At 42.0% G+C, this 21,953-nt stretch overlaps 1 protein-coding gene across 1 annotated transcript in view; it reads left to right on the top strand.

Moving 5' to 3' along the window:
* slc35f1 (solute carrier family 35 member F1) overlaps nt 1–21,953 on the top strand; it is a 162,482-nt gene that overhangs the window by 59,799 nt on the left and 80,730 nt on the right. Inside the window, exon 2 of the mRNA XM_042333671.1 lies at nt 13,860–14,032. Coding sequence (XP_042189605.1) covers nt 13,860–14,032 — 173 coding nt within the window. The remainder of the gene's footprint in view (nt 1–13,859; nt 14,033–21,953) is intronic.

Raw genomic sequence — 21,953 nt, 5'->3', positions numbered from 1 at the left:
TGGAAGGCAAAATTCCAACCAGCTGCGTTTACTCCCCTTTGGGATAAATGGGAAAGAAAGCAATGTTCCAGTACAGAAAGACTTGCAGTCTCTAACTCAATTTGTCATATCTGTAATTCAGCAGATTAGTTTTCACTGAAGATCCACAACACTTTAAACGGAAATGTCCCATGCAGATAACTTGAGTCTGGCTCCTTGGTTTTCTGCTTGACCAGATATGATTTGAGAACACAACATTTGGAATGGAAGGGAGATGCTTTTTACTGGCTATGTTCCTGAAAACTGCAGACAGCAACATATAATACCGTTAAAGCAACAGTAAATCTGCCATCTTACAGCTACCTATATGCTTTTTCTCTTTTAAATCAAATGATTTGATTTACTTCTTTCCCTTCTCGATCCAGTGTATTTTTCACTTTTAGTGTAATTTTCCCTGCCCAAGTCATGCTAGTTATTCATTGACCTGCACAAATGCAATATATATTGTAAAGTGCAGCAACTATGTACTTGTAGGAGGACAGTAACCAATTTGGGCACAGCAGTGTCCCACAAAAACATAAAGTGAATAACCAATTTTAGTTGACAATGAAGCACCCCATTTTCAAAAGTCTTGAAACCGTGTCAGTATAATAGCAAGAGGTCAGTATAATAGTGTAGGTCACATAATACTGTATCCCTGTAATCTTATTGAGCTATTGACCCAGTCCCACTCAGTTTTCTGGCTATTAGGTGATATAGAAAGACTTTACCCTTTCACAGCAGCTGTTATACCCGTCTTGATGTGAGATCTTTCTTGATCTGCTTGACTTGCTTTTCAGGGAGAAAAATATATTCTATCAATCCCAGGAAGGGCTGTCACGGGGGAAACCTTCTGTTGCTGTGGTTCCAGGTTCTTTTTGCCTGTTGCATTGTTGGTGCCTTTCATCACTGACCAGTACCATCAACAAAGCCATCTGGTTCAAAGCCTGGGGCTGTAACACAACTGCAGTGTGCTGGATTGCTTTGTGTAGGCAACCTTTTTGTATATTTCGTATTACATTTATCCATATTGAGCAAGAGCCTTTGGCTACTTCATCCTGATTGCTTTAAGAACTGCCATACTACAAAAGTAATGCAACATGCACCGTTCGGTTATCGAGAAAAATCAATAAAATCTACAATGAAATTACTGATTAAATCAAACTTGCTTTTTTATGCTATTTCTTAATAAAAAATATAGTATTGTAAGTAACTTTTCTTTCTGGGTGTTAATTCAGTGCTTGGTATAAAACCTGTTTTGTTCATAATTTTTTCCTTTTTTGATGGAATGTCTGAGTCAAAGTGCTTTTCTTCAGATGAGATGTTAAGATAAGATGCTTTTCACGTGGACCTTATGGATCACAGGGCAATATTTGAAAAGCAAAGAGAGTTTCTCTTGGTGTCCTGGCCAACAATCCCCCAGATAAAATTGGTTAACCACTTTGTGGCTGCTTGTGGGACATTGCTATGTGCAATTAGCTATGGTGTTTGCCTACAAAATGCAGTCACTGCACTTTATGGTAAATCCTATAAAGTGCTTTGAGACATCCTTCAGCCATGAAAGATGCTATATTAAATGTGGGGATTATTACTAGACAGTCACCATCTGGTGAAGCGGCCTATTAATGTTTAGTCTATCGAGCAACTGTGGCTCACAGTCTCTCCCAGGAATCCACAACGATAACATAATATTCTTACGCAGCTGTGGTTACTCCAGCAATGACCTTGCTTCTGAAGTATGGATATTATATGAATTACATCCAGTGTTCATTCCTTGTGTCTTCGGGTTAGGGTTCGCAGGGCATTCTGAGGAATTAATGCTGAATTCTTGGCGTACTTCTGCACAAACTACAGAGCTTTGCTGCCTTTTAAATAAGGAGAGCATCTCACGAGTGGAGCCTTTCAGTCATTATTTAAAAGCTGTAGACCTATTACCCAAGTTAATATTTCATGCTGCAACGAGGGCAAAAAATTGGGCCTTTTGTCGCAACAACCAACTCCATTCTTGTTAAAAGTGAGATCACTTTTTCCTGTACTATTCATACCAGTTGCACTTTACATATCACACACTTGATTTTTGAAAGACTAGGAATGAAGTTGTCTGTCATGAAACAGAATGGGCTGGTGAATGATATGGTTTTCTATAGACTTCCCGACTAAATTTTGCAGATCACCAAAAATAACCAAATAGACAGCAAGGCAAAATAAAGACAAGCTAATGGACTGTACTATCTGAATAAAGAAACATGAAATAACCTCTTACATTTTTGAAAAATAATTATTTGGTCATTCAATCCACAACTGTTTGTGGGACACTGCTGTGCACAAATATACAGTCAATTCATCTTAGAGTATATTCTGTGAATCGCTTTGAGACATCTTGAAATTGTGATAAGGCACACTAAATATAATGCAAGGAACATTATAGGACCATAAAGGAACATAGCATTGTTAGGCTGTCAATCCTGGTGATATGAACGCAGAAATAACGTGTCTTCATAGCACCTTTGATGACAGTCTATCATACCAAATTTCTTTATCCCGGACAGAATATCGCAGAACAGAATCGGAAAAGGAAGTAGGATTCAGTTTTGTTATTTCGTTTGCTTTAATTGGGTGGAATAAATTACATATTTTTATAACAATGATAAATTGGAAAGATCCCAAATGGTTTGTTACCCACTTTGGTTCAAGTAAACATCCCATTGCCTTGCTCCTTTCCTCCCTGCCTTCAAAACCCACAGTAAGACCTACCTTTTCAGCTATGCTGAAATGCTGAAACATTTCCAACACCTGGTCAACAACAACATTTATTTAGCACCTTTCATGTGGATGAGTGTCTCACAGCTCTGGACAAGAGCATACTTTTACACCAAACCAAGGAGACGAGGTTGAAGAGGAAAGTCTTCAGGTGTGATCTAAAGACAAACAGAGGGGCAAGGCAGAAGGGGCTTTTAACCATATCAACAACAACAAATTATATTTGTATGACAGCTTTCATGTTGGTAGGATGTCCCAAGGTCCTGGACAGTCAGGGGTTTAGACCCGAGCAAGGGGTTGGAATCAGAGGGGGGGTGGAGGGCAGGAAGGGTAAGCGTGGCTGAATGGGCGGTCGAAGAGAAGGGTCTTGAGACATGCTTTGAAGCATTGTCCCAGCAAAGTCTAGTGGACATTGGGTGTGAGTTTAAATGAGTGACTCCTTGGTAGCCATTCCAGAATATACAAAGGTATCAACAGCACTGCCTTGTTCTGGGTAAAATAATAAAAGTTGTCATCTGAATGTGGAATATAATTCACAAGAGCACTTGAAGGCTACACTTGATGATCCTTGCATTTGATATAGCGCCTTATCACATCTTCGAGACGTCTCAAAGCGCTTCACAGAATATATTGTAAAGTGAATTGACTGGTTATTTTGTGGCAAAACGCAGCAGCCAATTGCGCACAGCAGTGTCCCACAGTCGTGGATTGAGTGACCAATCTATTATTATTATTTTGTTTGAAGGAATTATTACCCTAGAAAAATGATCTGTCAATCGACTGACAACTGGGTTCTTACTTACTGCTAGATAAACAGAGGCGTGTGAAGTAAGCAAACTTGCCCAACGTTTCGCCCTGCCTGAGAATCGAACCCAGATCTCTCGCTTGTGAGGCAAGTGCTGTAACCACTGAGCCAAGTGATTGAGAATTCTCTTCAATGTCTTCTCAATACAAATGCGCAGCAAATTGGGTCTCCTTTGCATCATAGAACAAACACATGTAGTGCAGCATCAATTTAACCAATATTCTCTTAACTACTTGCCATTTCCTGCTGCTTATTCTGCTTCCAGCACTCAGCAAATAATCTGGACAGAGATTGTTTTAATGAACTGCTTGAATTGATTCCACCAGTTTCAAATGGCACAACTGAAGAAGCCACCACACTGCATAACACCACTTACGGGCTTGTAACATGCTCGTTGCAAACATTGCTCACTGAATCACATTAGAAGGATATTAGGGCACTGGAAAAAGTACAGCATTGGTTACAAAGATGTTACCGGGGCTGAGTAGATACAGTTATCAAGAAAGATTGAACATGTTGGAGCTCTTCTCACTAGAGATGAAACAATTGAGAGGGAACCAGCTAGAGGTGTTTATGATTTTTAAAGGATTCAATAGGATGCATAGTGATAAGTTGTTTCCACTGTTGATGAGTCAAAAAGGAGGGGCATAAATATAAGATAGCCAGTAGCAAATCTAAAAGGAAGCAACTTCTTTATGGTGAATAAAGATCAGTGTATTTAAGAGGAAATTTGGTGCACACGAGGGAGAAGGGAATTAGGAAGTATAGCTGATGGGAATAGGAGGGGGGAGGTATGTGTGGAGTATAATGACTGACAGGTTATTTGGGAGAAATGGCCTGTTTCCGTGCCATACCATTCTATGTAATTCTATTTAATACTGCACTGTGTCTTACTGTGCTGGTGGAACACTGTACCCTGAGTACTGATAGTTATTGCATATTCTTTCTGTTGCATCTGACTCTATCCTTTATGAAGGGCGCTTTATAAATGCAAGTTGTTGTTGTTTTACCTGGTGCATAACCCAACCATAATAATAATAATAATAATCCTTGCATTTGATACAGGGCTTTTCACATCTTCTAGGCGTCTCAAAGTGCTTCACAGAATATACTGTAAAGTGAATTGACTGGATATTTGTGGAAGAAACGTGGCAGCCAATTACGCACAGCAGTGTCTCGCAAACAGTCGTGGATTGAAGTGACCAATTTATTATTGTTGTTTTTTCGTGAGGGATTATTATCAGGGTGTGGAGTAAGGAAACTTGCCCAAGGTTTCGCCCTGCTGAGAATCGAACCCAGGTCGCTTGTGAAACGAGTGTTCTAACCATTGAGCCACAGGACAACAGCAACTTGCATTTATATAGCATCCTATACGTGGGGTAGCGTCTTGGAGTGCTTAAAATAAAACCAATCAGGAGAGCAACTATCCAAATCAAAAGAACCCTTTGTTTCCCCTCCCACCACACACGCATGACCTATCTGAACACAAAACAAGAGCAAACTGCCTTAAAACTTCAATGTACTTTGCTTCCAGTGTGCACCTTTTCCATATTGTACAAATATTCTCTCCTATGAGAATAGTGCAACCCAAAATTTGTAATAAGTTAATAAAACAAACTTATGCAAGTTAAATTATGTAGTGCAAGGAAGAATCACTTCTCAGTCCTCTCTTTTACTGGTGTGGTGCATTTAGCCTTGTGTAATCTATTTATTCAAATCGTTATGAAACGTGTTTAACATCAGTCATTTGCATGGCCATGTTGGGTTGCCTTTAAGCAGTCAGTACAGTAGGATGAAAAGATTGAATTATGTTCAGTCTGAATGATGATAAGTCAAAATGTTCCCCATACTCTTCCCCAGGTACTGCTAAATGCACAAAAAGGGTGAGTATCCAAGCCAATCTCTGTGACCCTATTGATTGGAGTATCTGTCTTTGTGGCTGCACCACAGGAAAATGACATTTGATTTTTTTGTCTGATGAGGGCACGGTAAGTGTGATGAAAGCCCCAGGAGGATTGAAATGCATCTGTGGAATACCAAGGCTGCTCATCATACTTAAGATTCAGGATTTCAGAGGTTTTCTACACATGTATTAGGCATGTTGCATTGCTTAATCGATTCTATGAACATCTTGCAGACTGGTGTGCTAAGAATGAGCTACAACAACAACTTGCTTTTATATAACACTTTTCATGCAGATTAGCATTCAGAGTCTTGTACAGTCGCATGGTTGAATGCCGAGCAAGGGATAAAAGGGAGGAGATGACAGCCGAGACAATGAGTTTAAAATCCTGACGTGGGGCTTGGGCTTGCAACCAAACTCAGAGACAAGAGTGCTACCAAGAGTGAGCCAGCCTAACGCCTTAATATATAACAAATGCTGCAACCCGTTCTCTTGAAGGTTATAGAATGGGGAAACTAATTAGATGCCATTTGCCTGATTTAAGAGAGTAATAGTTACAGGGAAGCTGTCACCTACAGTAATACTAAATGTACAAAGGGGTCTGGGTGATTCCTTTATAGTTGAGTTCTTCACCTGGTAGAACCTGAGAAATGATGTCCAGAATCTGGTATTTTTCTGCATACATAGGGATGCCACAAATATGTAGACATGATGTGAAATTATTACCTTCTTTGCTGCTTATTTAACTAATGAACAACCAAACAGGTTATCATAGAATCATTGAATCGTACAGCACAAAAAGAGGCCATTCGGCCCATCGAGTTTGTGCCGGCTCTTTGAAAAGAGCATTGTAATGTCATTCCCACTCCCCAGCCCTTTCCCCATAACCCTGCAAACTCGTCCTCCTCAAATACCCATCCACCGCGTTTTTAAAAGTAGTTATCGAATCAGCCTCGACCACCCTTTCAGGCAATGTGTTCCAGATTCAAACAGTTCGCTGCGTGAAAAAAATTCTTCTCACCTCCCCTCTGCTTCTTCTAGATACTATTTTGAATCTGTGACCTCGAGTCACCGATACACCCACCAGTGGAAACAGTTTTTCCCTTTCTAACCTATCAAATCCCCTCATGATTTTGAAGCCCTCTATCAGGTCTCCTCGTAACCTTCTCTGCTCCAATGAGAATAATCCCAGCCTCTCTAGCCTTTCCTCATAATCAAGGTCCCTCATTCCTGGTACCATACTCATAAATCTCCTCTGCACCCTTTCCAATGCCTTAACATCCTTCCTATAGTGTGGTGCCCAGAACTGGGTGCAATATTCTAACTGAGGCCTAACCAGTGTTTTACATAGGTTAACCATAACCTCCTGACTCTTGTACTCTACACCCCTATTTATAAAGTCTAGTATCCCATATGCCCTTTTTACAGCTTTATCTACCTGTCCTGCCACCTTCAAGGTTTCATTTACCTGCACCCCCAGGTCTCTCTCTTCTTTCATCCCCCCTTAAGATTGTATTACCAGCCTATATTGCCTCCCCTCATTCTTTCTACCAAAATGCATTACCTCCCATTTCTCCACATTGAAATTAATGTGCCATATGTCTGCCCATTTTACCATTCTGTCTATGTCTTCCTGCAGTTGGCTACTGTCCTTCTCACTGTTTACCATCCTACCTAACTTTGTGTCATCTGCAAACTTGGAAATGGTACAAGTCCAGATCATTTATGTATATTAAGAAGAGCAGTGGTTCTAATACCGATCCCTGGGGGACACCACTGTACACTTACCTCCAGTCAGAAAAGCAGCCGTTCACCACAACTCTGCTTTCTGTCTCCCAGCCAGTTCTGGATCCATGCTGCCACTGTTCCTTTTATACCATGGACTTCTATCTTTCTTACAAGACTTTCATGTGGCACTTTGTCAAATGCCTTTTGAAAGTCAATATAAACTACATCAACTGCACTACCTTTACCCACCCTCTCCGTTACCTCATCAAAAAATTCTATTAGATTTGTTAGACAAGATTTGCCTTTAACAAATCCGTGTTGGCTGTCCCTAATTAATCCATATTCTTCTAAGTGAAGATTTATTCTGTTCCGGATTATAGTCTCCAGGAGTTTCCCCACTACTGATGTTAGGCTGACTGACCTGTAGTTCCCAGGTTTGTCGTTCTGTCCCTTTATGTACAGGGGAGTCACATTGGCCACTCTCCAGTCCTCTGGACCACCCCTGTGTCCAACGAAGATTGAAAAATTGTAGCCAAAGCCTCCGCTATTTGTACCCGTGCCTCCCATAGTAACCTTGGTTGCATCCCGTCCAGACTGGGCGACTTACCTACCTTCAGCCCAGTCAACCTTTTCAGAACTTCCTCTCTGTTTATACTTATCCTATCCATTTCCTCTACCCTCTCCTCCGATACTGCGGCATTTGGTGCATCCACTTCTTTTGTGAAGACAGATGCAAAATACTCATTCAGTACATCAGCCATGCCTTCTGCCTCCACAATAAGATTTCCGCCTTGGTCCTTAGTTAACTCCGCCCTAACTTTGACTAACCTTTTTTTCTTGATATGTTTGTAAAATATTTTAGAATTTCCTTTAATGTTACCCGCTAACCTTTTTTTGTATAAACTTTTTGTCCCTCTTATTTCCTTTTTCAAACTTCTTCTGCACTTCCTATATTCTATTTGGTTGTCTTCTGTATCTTGGCCACAATCTTTCAATCCTCCTTGGACACCGGGATGGTGCCAGAGGACTGGAAGGTTCAAATGTTACTCCCCTTACAAAAAGGGGTAAATTTGCAACATCCAATTTGCATCCAGCATTGTCCAAGAGATAGCCATTAAGTGAATGAGCGATTGGCGGGGGGGGGGGGGGGGTGGGGAATCATTGGCCAGGATGTTGGTGAAGTTCTCTTCTTTTTTTGGCTAGTCCCATGAGATCTCTAACATGAACAGACAGATAGGATATTGATTTAACGTCTCATCCAGAGGACGTCACCTACGACAATGCAATACTACCCAGCTGCATTCAATTCCTGTATTATCTAGTTTTCTTCAAACCCATCTCTTCTGCAATCTTCCTTTTGATTTAGATGTGAGTTAAGTGGAAACATTATCACTTTATCAGTTTTCCTTTCCCTTTAAGTTTACCGATCAATGGCACTTTTCTACATTGCTACATTAAAAAAACACTTGAATCCTATTTGCGAGTCTCAATTGACTCTCTACCTTCTGCCTTAAATTACTCCAAACCCAATTCATATGTTACAATCGTACTTTTCCCAGGACTTTACAACATTAAGCATTAATTGAAATAAAGACAGATTATTTAAACAGAATGATCAGCAACAACAACAACAAGATTCCATTTATAGAGCGCCTTTCACGTCGGGAGGACGTCCCAAGGCGCTGTACAGTTGGGTCAGGACCCAAGCAGGGGGGAAATGGTCAGGGGGAGGGAAGGGAGGGAGCGAGGAGGGGGTAGAGAGTCGAGAGGGGAGCTGAAGGCACGGTCAAAGAGAAAGGTCTTGAGACCGGCCTTGAAGCAGGAAAGGGAGGAGGCGGCGAAGGCACTGGGGGATGGAGTTCCAGAGCCTTGGGGCTGAGAGGCTGAAGGCCGGCCACCGATGGTAGGGCAGTTGGGGCGGGGGATGTGGAGCAGACCGGAGCCAGAGGAACGGAGGGTACGGGCAGGTAGGTAGGGGGATAGTAGGTCGGAGAGGTAGGAGGGAGCAAGGCCGTGAATGGCCTTGTAGGTGAGGATGAGGATCTTGAATTCGATCCTCTGGGGGATGGGGAGCCAGTGGAGGCGAGCGAGGGTGGGAGTGATGTGGTCCCGAAGCCTGGTGCGGGACAGTACACGAGCTGCAGAGTTCTGAATGACCTGCAGCTTGTGGAGGGAGGTGCCGGGAAGGCCGGCGAGGAGAGAGTTCCCATAGTCCAGCCTTGAGGTGATAAAGGCGTGGACCAGAGTTTCAGCAGCGTGAGGGGTGAGGTAGTGCCGTAGTCTGGCGATATTCCGGAGGTGATGGAAGGTGGTGCCAGTTGTGGTGCGGATATGAGGGAGAAAGGACAGCTCAGGGTCGAGCAGAACGCTGAGGTTCCTGATTGGCTTTGAGAGGTGGAGAGTGCAGCCTTGGATGCTGATGCTGTCAGCGCCTGAGGTGCGGAGGCGCTGACGTGAGCCAACCAGGAGGGCCTCAGTTTTACGCACGTTGAGCTGAAGAAAGTTGTCTCTCGTCCAGGACTCGATGTCGGACAGGCAGCTGTCAGGACATCGGTGGTCGTGGAGGTGAGGGTAGAGGAGGAAAGGTAGAGTTGGATGTCATCCGCATACATGTGGAAGTTAACCTCATGTCTGCGGATGATGTCACCAAGGGGGAGCATATAGAGGGTGAAGAGGAGGGGACCGAGGACAGAGCCCTGAGGGACACCGCACAAGACAGTGTGGGGGCCGGAGGAAAAGCCATTTGTGGAAACAAAGTGAAGACGGTGGGAGAGGTACGACCTGAACCACTCAAGGACAGGGCCTTGAAGGTTGAGGTGGGAGGACAAGCGGTGGAGGAGGATAGCATGGTCGACCGTATCGAATGCTGCCGATAGGTCGAGGAGGACGAGGAGGCAGAGGGAGCACTGGTCACAGATAGTCAGGATGTCATTGGTGACCTTGACCAGGGCGGTTTCTGTGCTATGGGCAGCACGGAAACCCGACTGAAGGGGTTCGAATAATGAATGGGTGGAGAGGAAAGTGCGCAGCTGGGAGGCGACAACTCGTTCCAGGACCTTGGACAGGAAGGGGAGGTTGGAGATGGGCCGGTAGCTTGATAGCTGCGACGCATCAAGGGAGGGATTTTTCAAGGTGGGAGTGATGGTGGCAGTTTTTAAGGGAATGGGAACAGAGCCAGAGGAGAGGGACAGGTTGACGATGTCTGTGATATGTGGGGCAAGGAGGTGGAGCTGGGAAATAAGGAGTGGAGTGGGGATGGGGTCAAGGGAGCAGGTGATCAGGTTTGAAAGTTTTGAATATGCCCATGGGATCAATTTGCACTAATAAACTGCATAACTGCATGGAGTCCCAAAGCTCGGTTAGAGCACTCGCCTCGCAAGCGAGATACCTGGGATCAATTCCCAGCAGGGTGTAACCTTGGGCAAGTTTCCTTACTCCACACGCCTGATAATAATCCCTCAGGAGAAAAAAATAATAATAATTTGGTCACTTCAATCCACGACGGTTTGTGGGACACTGCTGTGCACAGTTGGCTGCCGTGTCTTGCCCACAAATATCCAGTCAATTCACTTTACAGTATATTCTGTTCAGAGTTTTGAGACGTCTAGCAGTTGTGAAAAGGGCTATATCAAATGCAAGGATTATTATTTTATTATTATAACACACAAAATTAAAATACGGCACCAATATGGATAGGTAAAGCATGAGATAATGAATGATACTATGCTAGATAACTCAAGTCAGTGGAATACTTTGAGAGTTTAATAGAAATTCAGCTACATGTCAAAAACACTTGCAGGAATACTTACAGGTCTTTCAGGAATGTGTGCTGACTCTGAACAGTTGTAACATTGTCCTCTGGGTCGAGTAGCTAAGTGCCTGAAGCTGGTTGTATTGTGCTTGTGCTTAGCAAGGACATCAGTCCTATTCAGAGGGAGGGGATGGTATAACAGGGTTCCTCTGTATGAATAAAAAAATCAACCCGAGGAAAGTTTACATTTGGCAAAGGTGTCCTCCACGTTAATTTGGCGATGCGTCATTAAGATATCATTCTAAGGATATAAGGATTATCATGGAAACGTTAGGATAAAGCTGCTATGGGTTCTTCTGGAATATCTTTTAACTATGTGGAATTGCATTAAAAACTAAAATTGAACTGAGTTGTTAAGCACTTTGATGACTAACCTCCCGGCATGGGGAGGGGGGAAAGATGAGCAATCTCCTTGGAGCTGAGGTGATTGGACTGATAGTGGTGTCGGTAGATTGTGTCAGCGTGTTTTAGATGGAATTCAGTTGCTGATTGACAAATCAATAATTGTTTGTGGTGTATGAGAGGTAGAGCAGCATTATTTCTTCAATAACAATATAATCCTTACATTTGATATAGTGCCTTATGACGTTGTTGAGGCATCTCAAAGCACTTCACACCATATCCTGTGAAGTGGATTGATTGTATTTTGTGAACGAAACACAATAGCCAGTTGTGCACAGCAATGTCCCACAAACTTCCATTAGAGTAAGTGACCTATTTTTATTTGTGGGATTGTGGGCCACGACACCTGAAGAAAATCCTTTCTCTTTTCAAATAGTGCCATGTGATCTTTAAAGTCCACCTGAACCGCCAGACGGGACCTCGGTTTAAGGTCTCACCCGAAGGACGGCATCTCCGACAATCCAGCACCCACCAACCCCCCAGCACTGCATTAGAGTGTCAGTTCAGACTGTGTGATTCCAAGTCCTGAAGTGGGGCTTGAACCCACAACCTTCTCAGTCAGAAGCGAGAGCGCTATCACTGACCAGGTTGACACACTCTTTTGTCTTTGAGGCCAGCAACGATCTTTTGCAGTCCTGTGCATCCTTGTGCTCTTGTGCAAGACTGAAAAACAATCCTGTAGCATACCAGTTGGAATATAAATCGTGCTGGCTTGAATTTGTATTCACATCAGATATTTCTTCCGTCCTTTTCATGTTCAAATCTTCTGATGGACGGCTCAGCATCACGTTTCATTGAATCCTTCATCATTTTCTGCAGTTTATGTGTGATGAATACTGTAGTTCCCTTTTCTAGATAACGATCGCACTCTTTTTTGCCCCTGAAAAAAAAAAGACTATAAAACAACACACAGTTTTGCAGCATGTGTATCCTAGTGATAATGAAATCTCAAGGAGACAAGCTGCTATTATTTCTCTAGAGTTCCAAAGCAATGTTATTCTCCAAGAAAATGGAAGCAATTTAAATTCCAGCAGCATAATTCCTTTTCATTTATTTCTTCCTAATTTGAAGTAAGTTATAGATTCAACTGTACAGGATAGTGGTCACTTTTTGTGTTTCACTGCATTCAAAAATGCAGTGAAACACCTTTACCATCTGTCTCACTGTCTTTCCATAAGGAATACTGTGTTTGTCAAATATGCATGTATGTCTTAAAACTATCACAGACTAAGACTGCATCAGGCCATATATGTTAGAGAAAAAACATGTAGGCTGCAGCATGTTGTGATGGTTTTGTTTTGTAAAACACTTCAGGGTATTCAGCATAAAAAGCTTCAACAATTTCTAACTGAACCTCAAATATATTATGTTCTTGAACCGCATTTCGGTCTGCATTATTCTCTATAATATATATAAATGTTGTTTTGTAAAGAAGATGTTATGCCACTTTTCTAGTCACCACCAGTTTTCTCCCTCCAAATCTCCTGAGGGCATTTGATTCCCTTTTGTGTCAAATAGAATATGGTGGAGTGGGTGCTGGTCACTCAATCTCTGATTTTGATATCACCTCAGGCAATGCATTTCACCCCTGGCACTGTACCTATGGTATTTAACCATATTCCTTAAGTAAGAAACAGAACATGCTTAGAATTCCGTATATTTTACTCCATAGTTTTAAATAATAAAATTATACAAACATGTATTTGTTTAAAATAATGATGATAATAATAATAATCCTTACATTTGGTATAGTGCCTTTCATGTCGGGAGGATGTCTCAAAGCACTTCACAGTATTACTGTAAAGTGGAGTGAGGAGTGACTTGTATTTGTAGGTGAACATCACTGTAGCATGCAACCCAAACCTAATTCAAGATCATAATTGTGGTAAAAACAAATACAGTTCCAGTTTTAAAATTACTTATTTCTTTCTGGAGCTTAAGCTTGTATCAAGGAACAGGTATTGTTTTAACAGGTTCTAAACTTCGGACTTCTTGAAAGTTTAATTTTAAGGGGAGACTCATTCACAAGAGAGGCAGTGCATCCAATGTTAGTGAAGTTTTCACTGCAAGTCAAAAAATTCTTTTTCACTGGACACATTTTGGGTTTGTGTGACTTCCCAGCAAACACAGTTCCTTTCACCTTGTGTTTTATTCCTGCCCGTGGGGCTTGGGCTGTTAAAGCAATCATTCTGACAACTGACTGTTCCATCTTTCGGACATGCTTGCTGAAAGAGTTTGCACATGGCAAAAATAAAACTCTTCTAGTTATTGAACACTTACAGTGACATTGGGCAGTAAATCCTTTCTTATATCCATCTAACTGTAATAAATAGCTCCCTCTGGGTCCTATCTATGTTGTCATTCAATTAGCATAAGCATTTGTCACTGACCATTGACTTTGTTTTAATGCACGGATCTCTTGTTCCTTTCAGAGAGCTGCTGCTGTCACTGGCACTGGGCCAGGTGCTCTCACTGCTCATCTGCGGCATAGGCCTGACTAGCAAGTACTTGTCAGAAGACCATGCCAACACTCCAGTCTTTCAGAGCTTCCTCAACTACATCCTTCTGTTCCTGGTCTACACGACCACCCTGGCTGTACGGCAAGGTAGGCTGCACTTATTTCACAGGAGCGTGTGATTTCATTGTAAGAACAACAACAACAAGATTTCATTTATAGAGCGCCTTTCACGTCGGGAGGACATCCCAAGGTGCGGGACAGTTGGGTCAGGACCCGAGCAGGGGCAAAATGGTCAGGGTGAGGGGAGGGAAGGGAGGGAACGAGGAGAGGGTAGAGAGTCGAGAGGGGAGCTGGAGGCACAGTCAAAGAGAAAGGTCTTGAGACCGGCCTTGAAGGAGGAAAGGGAGGAAGCAAGGCGAAGGCACTGGGGGATGGAGTTAGGGCGGATGGGGCGAGGGATGTTGAGCAGACCGGAGCCAGAGGAACGGAGGGTACGGGCAGGTAAGTAGGGGGATAGTAGGTCGGAGAGGTAGGAGGGAGCAAGGCCGTGAATGGCCTTGTAGGTGAGGATGAGGATCTTGAATTCAAGAACTGTGTGTGGCTGAGCAGTAGCAGCAAGGAGAGAAAATGGTGGGTGGGGTTAAGGGGGGAGGATTGGGGAGTATGCCTTTATAATATGAGGATATGCTCTCTATATATCCCCCAAAATCAAGTGTTTTTGGGTTGCTAGTCCCTGAATGAGAGTTGATGTGAAATTTCATTGCAATTTTCCTAAGAATAAACATATTGAGATGCTGTAGTTTCTTCTTCCACACCTGCACCAACCCCCCCATAAANTTTTTTTCTCCTTTTCCTGGAATTTATAGCTCAGTTAGAGTATAACAAATGTCACCTCAATGACCTGTCACCTCAAGCTCAATGAGAAGTTGTTCAGTTCCCTATGGGTGAATTGGAGAATATTTTTTAGTTAGCCAAACCAAACTGAGACATCCATACATGCCACTTACACATGGAAATACTCGTGTGTTATTAGAATGAGCACTCTCTCCAAAGAGGACCCAATCTCTTTACTTAATACCGGAGAGAATTAGGTGAGAGTTGGCAACAGATAAGGCTCCGGGACCCGAGAATGTGGTTTCATGGAAACAACAGGAGCTTTGAGGAAAATAACAAATATACCTTACCTCTGAGCACCCAGCCGGCAGCAGGCAGGCAGGCCAGAAATAAGCTGCAGAGACAGAATGTCAATTCAGGTTGTGTTTCACATACACTGGAATTTCAGATCATGGAATTCACAGATCATACCCTCAACTTCAGCCACGAGAGCACAACCAGTCAAAATTAAAGTCTGTGCTAACTGGAAAACAATATATTCTGAATCAAGGCATGCAGTTCCAAAGTGTGGTATCATTTGGAAAATGGTGTTGAAATCCATTAACTGGGCTATTAAACAGAACCAGTGCAGTGATATAACTCCACAATGGCATCACATCACATACCAGACTTATTATCTTAACTATAACATTAATAAAAATTAAGTTCTAGGCACAGAAACATCGTAAAGTTGTATTGTGGCAGGTCTAGGGTCTAGCTTGCCTTTGTGGACAAAATTGACTATTGACTATTGAAATAGTAACATTACAGCTATTTTGCCCACAACTATACAGTCAATTCACTTTACAGTCTATTCTGTGAAGCGCTTTGAGACGTCGAGAAGACGTGAAAAGCGCTATATCAAATGCAAATATTATTATTTATTATTATCATTTCACAAGATCACAAGATTAATTCAAATGAAGAAGGTTGTTTGCCCATCTGATCTCGTCCCTTCAGAATACCCACCCAATCATCCTCTCATTACAGCATCAAGCTCTTTTTAAATGTCTAATGTCCTGATCTCAACCACCCTTCCTGGTAACATGTTCCACTCATTAATAACCCTCTGGGTAAAGAAAAAACATTCTGACATCTGAAATTGCTCTTTGGAATGCTAAACCTATACTCCCTTGTTCCATTGTCTTGGTGCATCCTAAAGTATTGTTCTGAGTTTATCATTTCAATACACACTTTTGAAGTCCACTCTGCGACATCTTCTCTGTCTTTTAATTAAATAAAGACACCCCTTTAATCTCTTCACATTCATCAAAAAATTAGGAAAGTTAAACAAACCTGTGATTAGGCATGTGCAAGAACTTACATTGTTTGGGAATGAAGGGATATTCCTGGCAGGTTAACCGCACACCTGCTCAATATAGGCAAGTCTTACATGTTGAAAGGCTATCTAACCTACCTAGCAGGGATTTGTATTTAATCCACTTCTATTAGTGTTCCAATATAATGGAAAAAAAACAATAAAGAAAAAACTCTGCAGTGCTAGGTTTTATTGAAGCCAACTAGTGAAGGTGACCACCTGGAGTAATTGCTACAGTAATCTATTCAGTAACAACAACAACAAGATTACATTTGTATAGCACCTTTCACGTCAGGAGGACATCCCAAGGCGCTGGACAGTGTACAGCATTTCAGACTCTATTATTATATTATAAAATCTGTATTATTACAGATCAAAGCTATACACCTTCCAATGGTCTGGGAATACCACTGTGTTATTTCCATTGATTGGGACTCAGTTACTAGAGGACATAGTTACAATATAAACACAAGAACAGCAAAAGGAGAATTTAGGAGAAATGTTTTCATCCAGAGAATTGTTGGGATGTGGAATGCCCTACTGAGTAGGGTGGTGGAGGCAGTCCATTATAGCTTTCAAAGAAGGAAGCAGACAGAAAGAGGGGTTTCAAGTGGTGTGGGGATTAAGTAGGGCAGTGGAATTAAATTGATCTCCTTGCAGTCTGTACTTGATGGTCTGATTTCTACGTGTCTATTTCTCCGCCTTTCTTTGCTTCTTTATCTTCCTTCCTTTTCGGTCTCTTGAACTCCTGCGTAATTCACATTTAAGGAATTTGTTTAATGCCAACTGGACATTGGACCTTATAATATGGAGTTAGCCAGGCAGTAAACTGAGTTTTAGAAAGGAGGGCATCGATAAAAATAAATGTGTATTTCTAACATCTCAAAGGAATAACACCGGTTTCACACGGCAAAATGACTTGAAGTAAAACTGTTATTCTGATTTGTTAACCAGCTTGTCTGAACAGATCAGTTTCAATGGAATCTAATTAATACTGTTCCTCTGATTTGTGTGGATCTCAATTCCTCTATAACTAATATACTTTAATCAGCTGCCTGCACTAATGCTAACTGGAACCATCTACAATTCTATTATTCTGTTTTTTCCCATCTGCTTTAATGTTATTTTTCCTGAAGTATTTTTCCAATTAAGTTTCCGACAAATATACATTGACTACATTTTTTATAGATGATAAAGTCTGTTTCCTCCGCAGACACTGACCTACACGATCTCCCTGCCCTCCCTTCTCCACTATCAGCAGTCAGGCCTTCAGTCTTTCTCCCCTCACCCTTTGGAACTTCATCCCAGAGCCCCTCCATCTCGCCCCATTCCTTGCCTTCTTCAAGGCCCATCTCAAGATCTTCCATTTTGATCAGTCATCTTCCTTCCTCCATCCCTCTTGTTTTCTTGCTGTCCACCCCTTTCTGATCCCAACCTGCACCTCCGGTGCAAACCCCTCATTGTCCTGCACCTTGGAACATTCTCCCGATTTAAAAGGCGCTATATAAATGCACTTTGTTGTTGTTGTAGGTCGTATGAAGTGGTTTGAAATGTTTCAAGGATGGTATAAGGTGTTCTACCAAATACAAAGAGTATTATTATTAACTCTTAAATGCTACAGAGGTTCTGCTTCAGCAGTCTTTTATGATATCATTCTTTGCAGTAGAACTGTAGTTATCCACACGTCAAGTATCCACATGTCTGAAGCAAATGCAGGTTGTGATTTTTGGGGAAATCCAATTGTGCAGGATAGAACTCTGGCGACAGAATTGTGAATCTGTTGACCTGGAGAGTGGAACTAAGGAGGCTGGTGAAGTGAGCTATGGAAAGATTTGTCCATGAGGTGATGAAAGAATCGATAAAGGTCTCAGCAGTGGCGTAAAACAAGGGTTTAAACTGGCAATGTTTCTTTCAGGATACTTTAAAGCACTAAATTTATATTTCTTTCAGTAATAATAATAGTCCTTGCATTTGATATAGAGCCTTATCTCGTCCTTTATAAGTCTCAAAGCGTTTCACAGAATATAATGTAAAGTGTAATGACTGTATACTTTGTGGGCAAAATGTGACAGCCAATTGTGCACAGCACATCAGTGTTCCAGAAACAGTTGTGGATTGAGTGACCACATTTTTTTTTGAGGGATTTTTACCCCCGGAAAGTGATCTGCCAATTGACTACGAACTGGGTTCCTAATTACTGCTAGGTAAACAGAGATTTGTGGAGTAAAGAAACTTGCCTAAGGTTTTGCCCTGCCTGCGAATCAAACCCGGGTCCTCTCGCTTGCAAGGCGAGAGCGCTAACCACTATTCTATGGGACTCTATACTATACAGTACTATATTGTTTGAGGTACTAGAAGTACACATGTTGCATTTTGTTTCTTCAGGGAGATTTACATTTTATAACGGTGACACTGGGCAGGATCTTAAAAAAATCATCTACCTATATATAATATATATATATCTAGGGTCAAAGTGGAACTCCAGAGGACATCTTCTTTTCCCATTCTGTGGTTCCTATTCCTTGAAGTCATTCAAGCGCTTGAGAATGATAGCTCTGTTGAGGATGTGCATGTAGCTGCCTTGACCTGTAGACCCAGGATTGGAACAGGACTGTCACAAAACATAACTGCTGAGGACTGAAAGAATCAATATTTAACTAGCCATCCAGAAAGCTTTCTGAAGATTATTAAGTGGATAAGCATTTGGCTTTTCTGATCTGACTTGTGCCTTTTGCCATTCTCCACCTCTGACCTTTGCCTCCTATAGTCTTTCATTTTCTTTTCCATTTTCGTATCTGTCTTTGGTTATAGATTGTTTTTTGCCTTATTACTTTGGAAGCATCTTAAAACGCTTTATAGGATTTACTGTGACATGGAGTTCAAGCCATTATTATGGGTATCTAACCAGTCAGTTGTGTGAAGTGCTTTGAAACGTCTTCCCCCCATAAAAGGTGCTGTATAAATGTAAATGGTTGTTTTTTTTGTTGTAGTAACTTGTTATTTAGCCAGCTGTTATGTACGAACAACATTTCACAAGCAACAACAAGATGAATAACCAATTAATATGCTTTTTTGATGAATTTGGATGAGGGAGGAATACTCACCAAGAGAACACTCCCCAGCCAGCCCCTTGGTCTTTTTGAAACAGATCGTACATAGGTAGTTTGGGATGTATACGCATGGGACCGCCAGGAAGGTAGAAGGCGCACTAGATGGACTTTTTTTCATCTCGCATTTCTTATGTTCTTATGACCCTTGGAATGTTCAGTATGTACTTGGAACATCAAACAGCTGGAAGAGTACTTGGTTTAATGTCAACAATAACTACTTGCTTTTATATAGCAGGGTAGCGTCTCAGAGCACTTAAAAGTGGCGGAGCCTGACTCCGAGCCGGGGGCAGGGAGGATGTGGCCGTAGCAGGGTTGAAGAGGAAGTTTTCAGGCGGGACTTGAAAAAGGGGAGAGAGTTGGCAGGGCAGAGGGATTGTGGGAGAGTGTTCCAGAGTTTGGGGCATAGTGTTTGAAAGTGCGACCTCCGATGGTGGGGCGGAGGGTGCGGGGGTCGAGCAGGAAGCCGGTGCCAGTCGAGCCGAGGCGCCAGGTGGTGGATTGGGGAATGAGGAGGTCGGAGAGATAGGGAGGTGCCAGAGACTGAATGGATTTGAAAATGAGTGTGAGGATCTTGAAGTCAATCTATTCGGTGATGGGGAGCCAGTGGAGCCTGGCCAGAACTGCTGAGATTGGGGTACGGAGTTTGGTCCGGGTAATCAACTTTCTCAGCACTGAACTGGGGGTCTACCTAGATAATTGCAATGTGAAAATAATAGGTTGCGTATTCTTTTATATCTGAGGTCAATCACACACTGTTTGGAATTACTGAACTTAATGGGAGTGACTTGCGGTAGATTTTCTCAATTTAGAGTGACACTTTGATGCCTTTGACTACTTTCATATCTTATTTGGACTGCGTTTTCTTGGTCAAATGCTCCTTTCTCCCTCACAGCGGAAGGTGCTCATGAGTGCTGTGTCTATCCTATTTAAATGAACAATTGCAAATTGTGCTCTTTTCACAAGGATAAAGTAGGGCAGAACACTTAGTTGTACTGCATGTTCCAATATTATTCTGTGTTGCTTTGCGCAGGGCGTCTTGATGTGAAATGAAATATTAAATATGTTTGATTTTAGGGTACTGATGTATAGATTTATTTACGGTGATTACAGATCCAACCTTTGTAACCTAACCAGTAGAATACTGTCTCTATGGGCTTGCTTTGTCAATGGGGCCATCTTTTTTCAAAAAACACTGAACAAGACTTTCATTGACTGAGACAGAGTTCCATTCAGACACTTACTTCATCCAGTGAGTCTATTTGAAATGTTTATGGGAGCATGGAAGCCAAAACCTGTACATATCAGAGCACTTTATTCTGCTTTCCAGAACAGCCAAGTCATTAACCATAGCACTATAGGAATCTTAGCTGTGTCTAAAATGGATATAACAGGGTTAATGGGTTTACTTTTTCACTAGGATATACAATGACCACATGTTTATAGTAATCTGTGTCTCTCTGTGTTATGTGTGAGTTTTACATCAGTGACATTTAGCTCTGATATAATTGCTCCAGTGAAAATTTTAATCCGTTAAATATAATTGTGTTCATTTGTCATCGTGATAGTAGCTGTTGATAATCTATGTCTTATAATGTTATAATTATTGTACAAAAATTTTTTTGAACTGTTTGCTAATCGTCCCCAGCTCCATCATTCACAAAGTCCAACTTACTCAAAACTGCAATGCCCGTATCATCACCTGCAGCAAAATCAGTACCATAATCACCCCAATCAACAACAACAACCACTTGCATTTATATAGAGCCATTCACACAGGGTAGCGTCCCGGACCACAGGGAATCCGTGCGATACAGATCAACTTTAATATCCTCAACACTTGTCTGCAAATCACTTCATGCCCTAGCACCTCCCTATCTCACCAACCTGTTTACAACCCACTCCTCTACCTGCCCTCTTTGCTTAGCTGGCTTAGCCCTTCTGCACATCCCTCGACCCCTCTGATCCAATATTGGCAGCTTCTGGAACTCCCAGCTTCGATCCTTCCACCTCGCACCCTCTTTACCCATTTTCAGTTCACATCTGAAGACTTTTTGTTTCTTGATTGTGCCTACGATCATCTCCCCTTTCTCCTTATTTCTGCGTCAAACTATGTCAATTGTTAAGTGCTCTGAGACACTACCCTGTGTGAAGGGTGCTATATAAAGGCAAGTTCTTGTTATTTGTTGTTGGGGTACTTTGTAAGCGGGGGGAAGAAACAAAATGGAATAGTGCCTTTAACTCTTAGTACCAACCGTTTCCAGTGCACTGATTCTTTCAAGACTGCATTTACCATGAAAGCGTGCCAGATGCATCTTTAGATTACAATATAAAATTGTCATTTGACACTCTTAAGATCTGCTTAGTGCCTTTGAATAAGCTGTCACCCTATCCCAGTTGTAGCACTCTTGCCTCTGAATCAGAAGGTTGCGTGTTCAAATCCTACATCGGGACATTGAGCTCACAGACTAAGTTGGAGCACTGCATTGTTGGAGATGCTGTCCTTCAGATGAGACGTCAAACGAGGTCCCGCCTGCCTGTTCAAGTGGACTTTAAAGATCCCATGGCACATTGAAAAGGGCAGGGAGTTTCTCACGGTGCCCTGGCCAATCATCCTTCAAATAAAACTTGTTCACTTCATGGCTGTTTGTGGGAATTGTTGTGCGATAATTGGCTGCCACATTTGCCTGCAAAACACACAGTAACAGATACACAAATAAACTCATTGCAAAGATTTCTGTTCCTGTGTGATTAGCTCATTCATTAGGAT

Source organism: Callorhinchus milii, unplaced genomic scaffold, assembly GCF_018977255.1.
Source record: "Callorhinchus milii isolate IMCB2004 unplaced genomic scaffold, IMCB_Cmil_1.0 Scaffold3, whole genome shotgun sequence".
In the NCBI taxonomy this organism is placed as follows: Eukaryota; Metazoa; Chordata; class Chondrichthyes; order Chimaeriformes; family Callorhinchidae; genus Callorhinchus; species Callorhinchus milii.
This window is presented reverse-complemented; position numbering and strand designations above follow the sequence as displayed.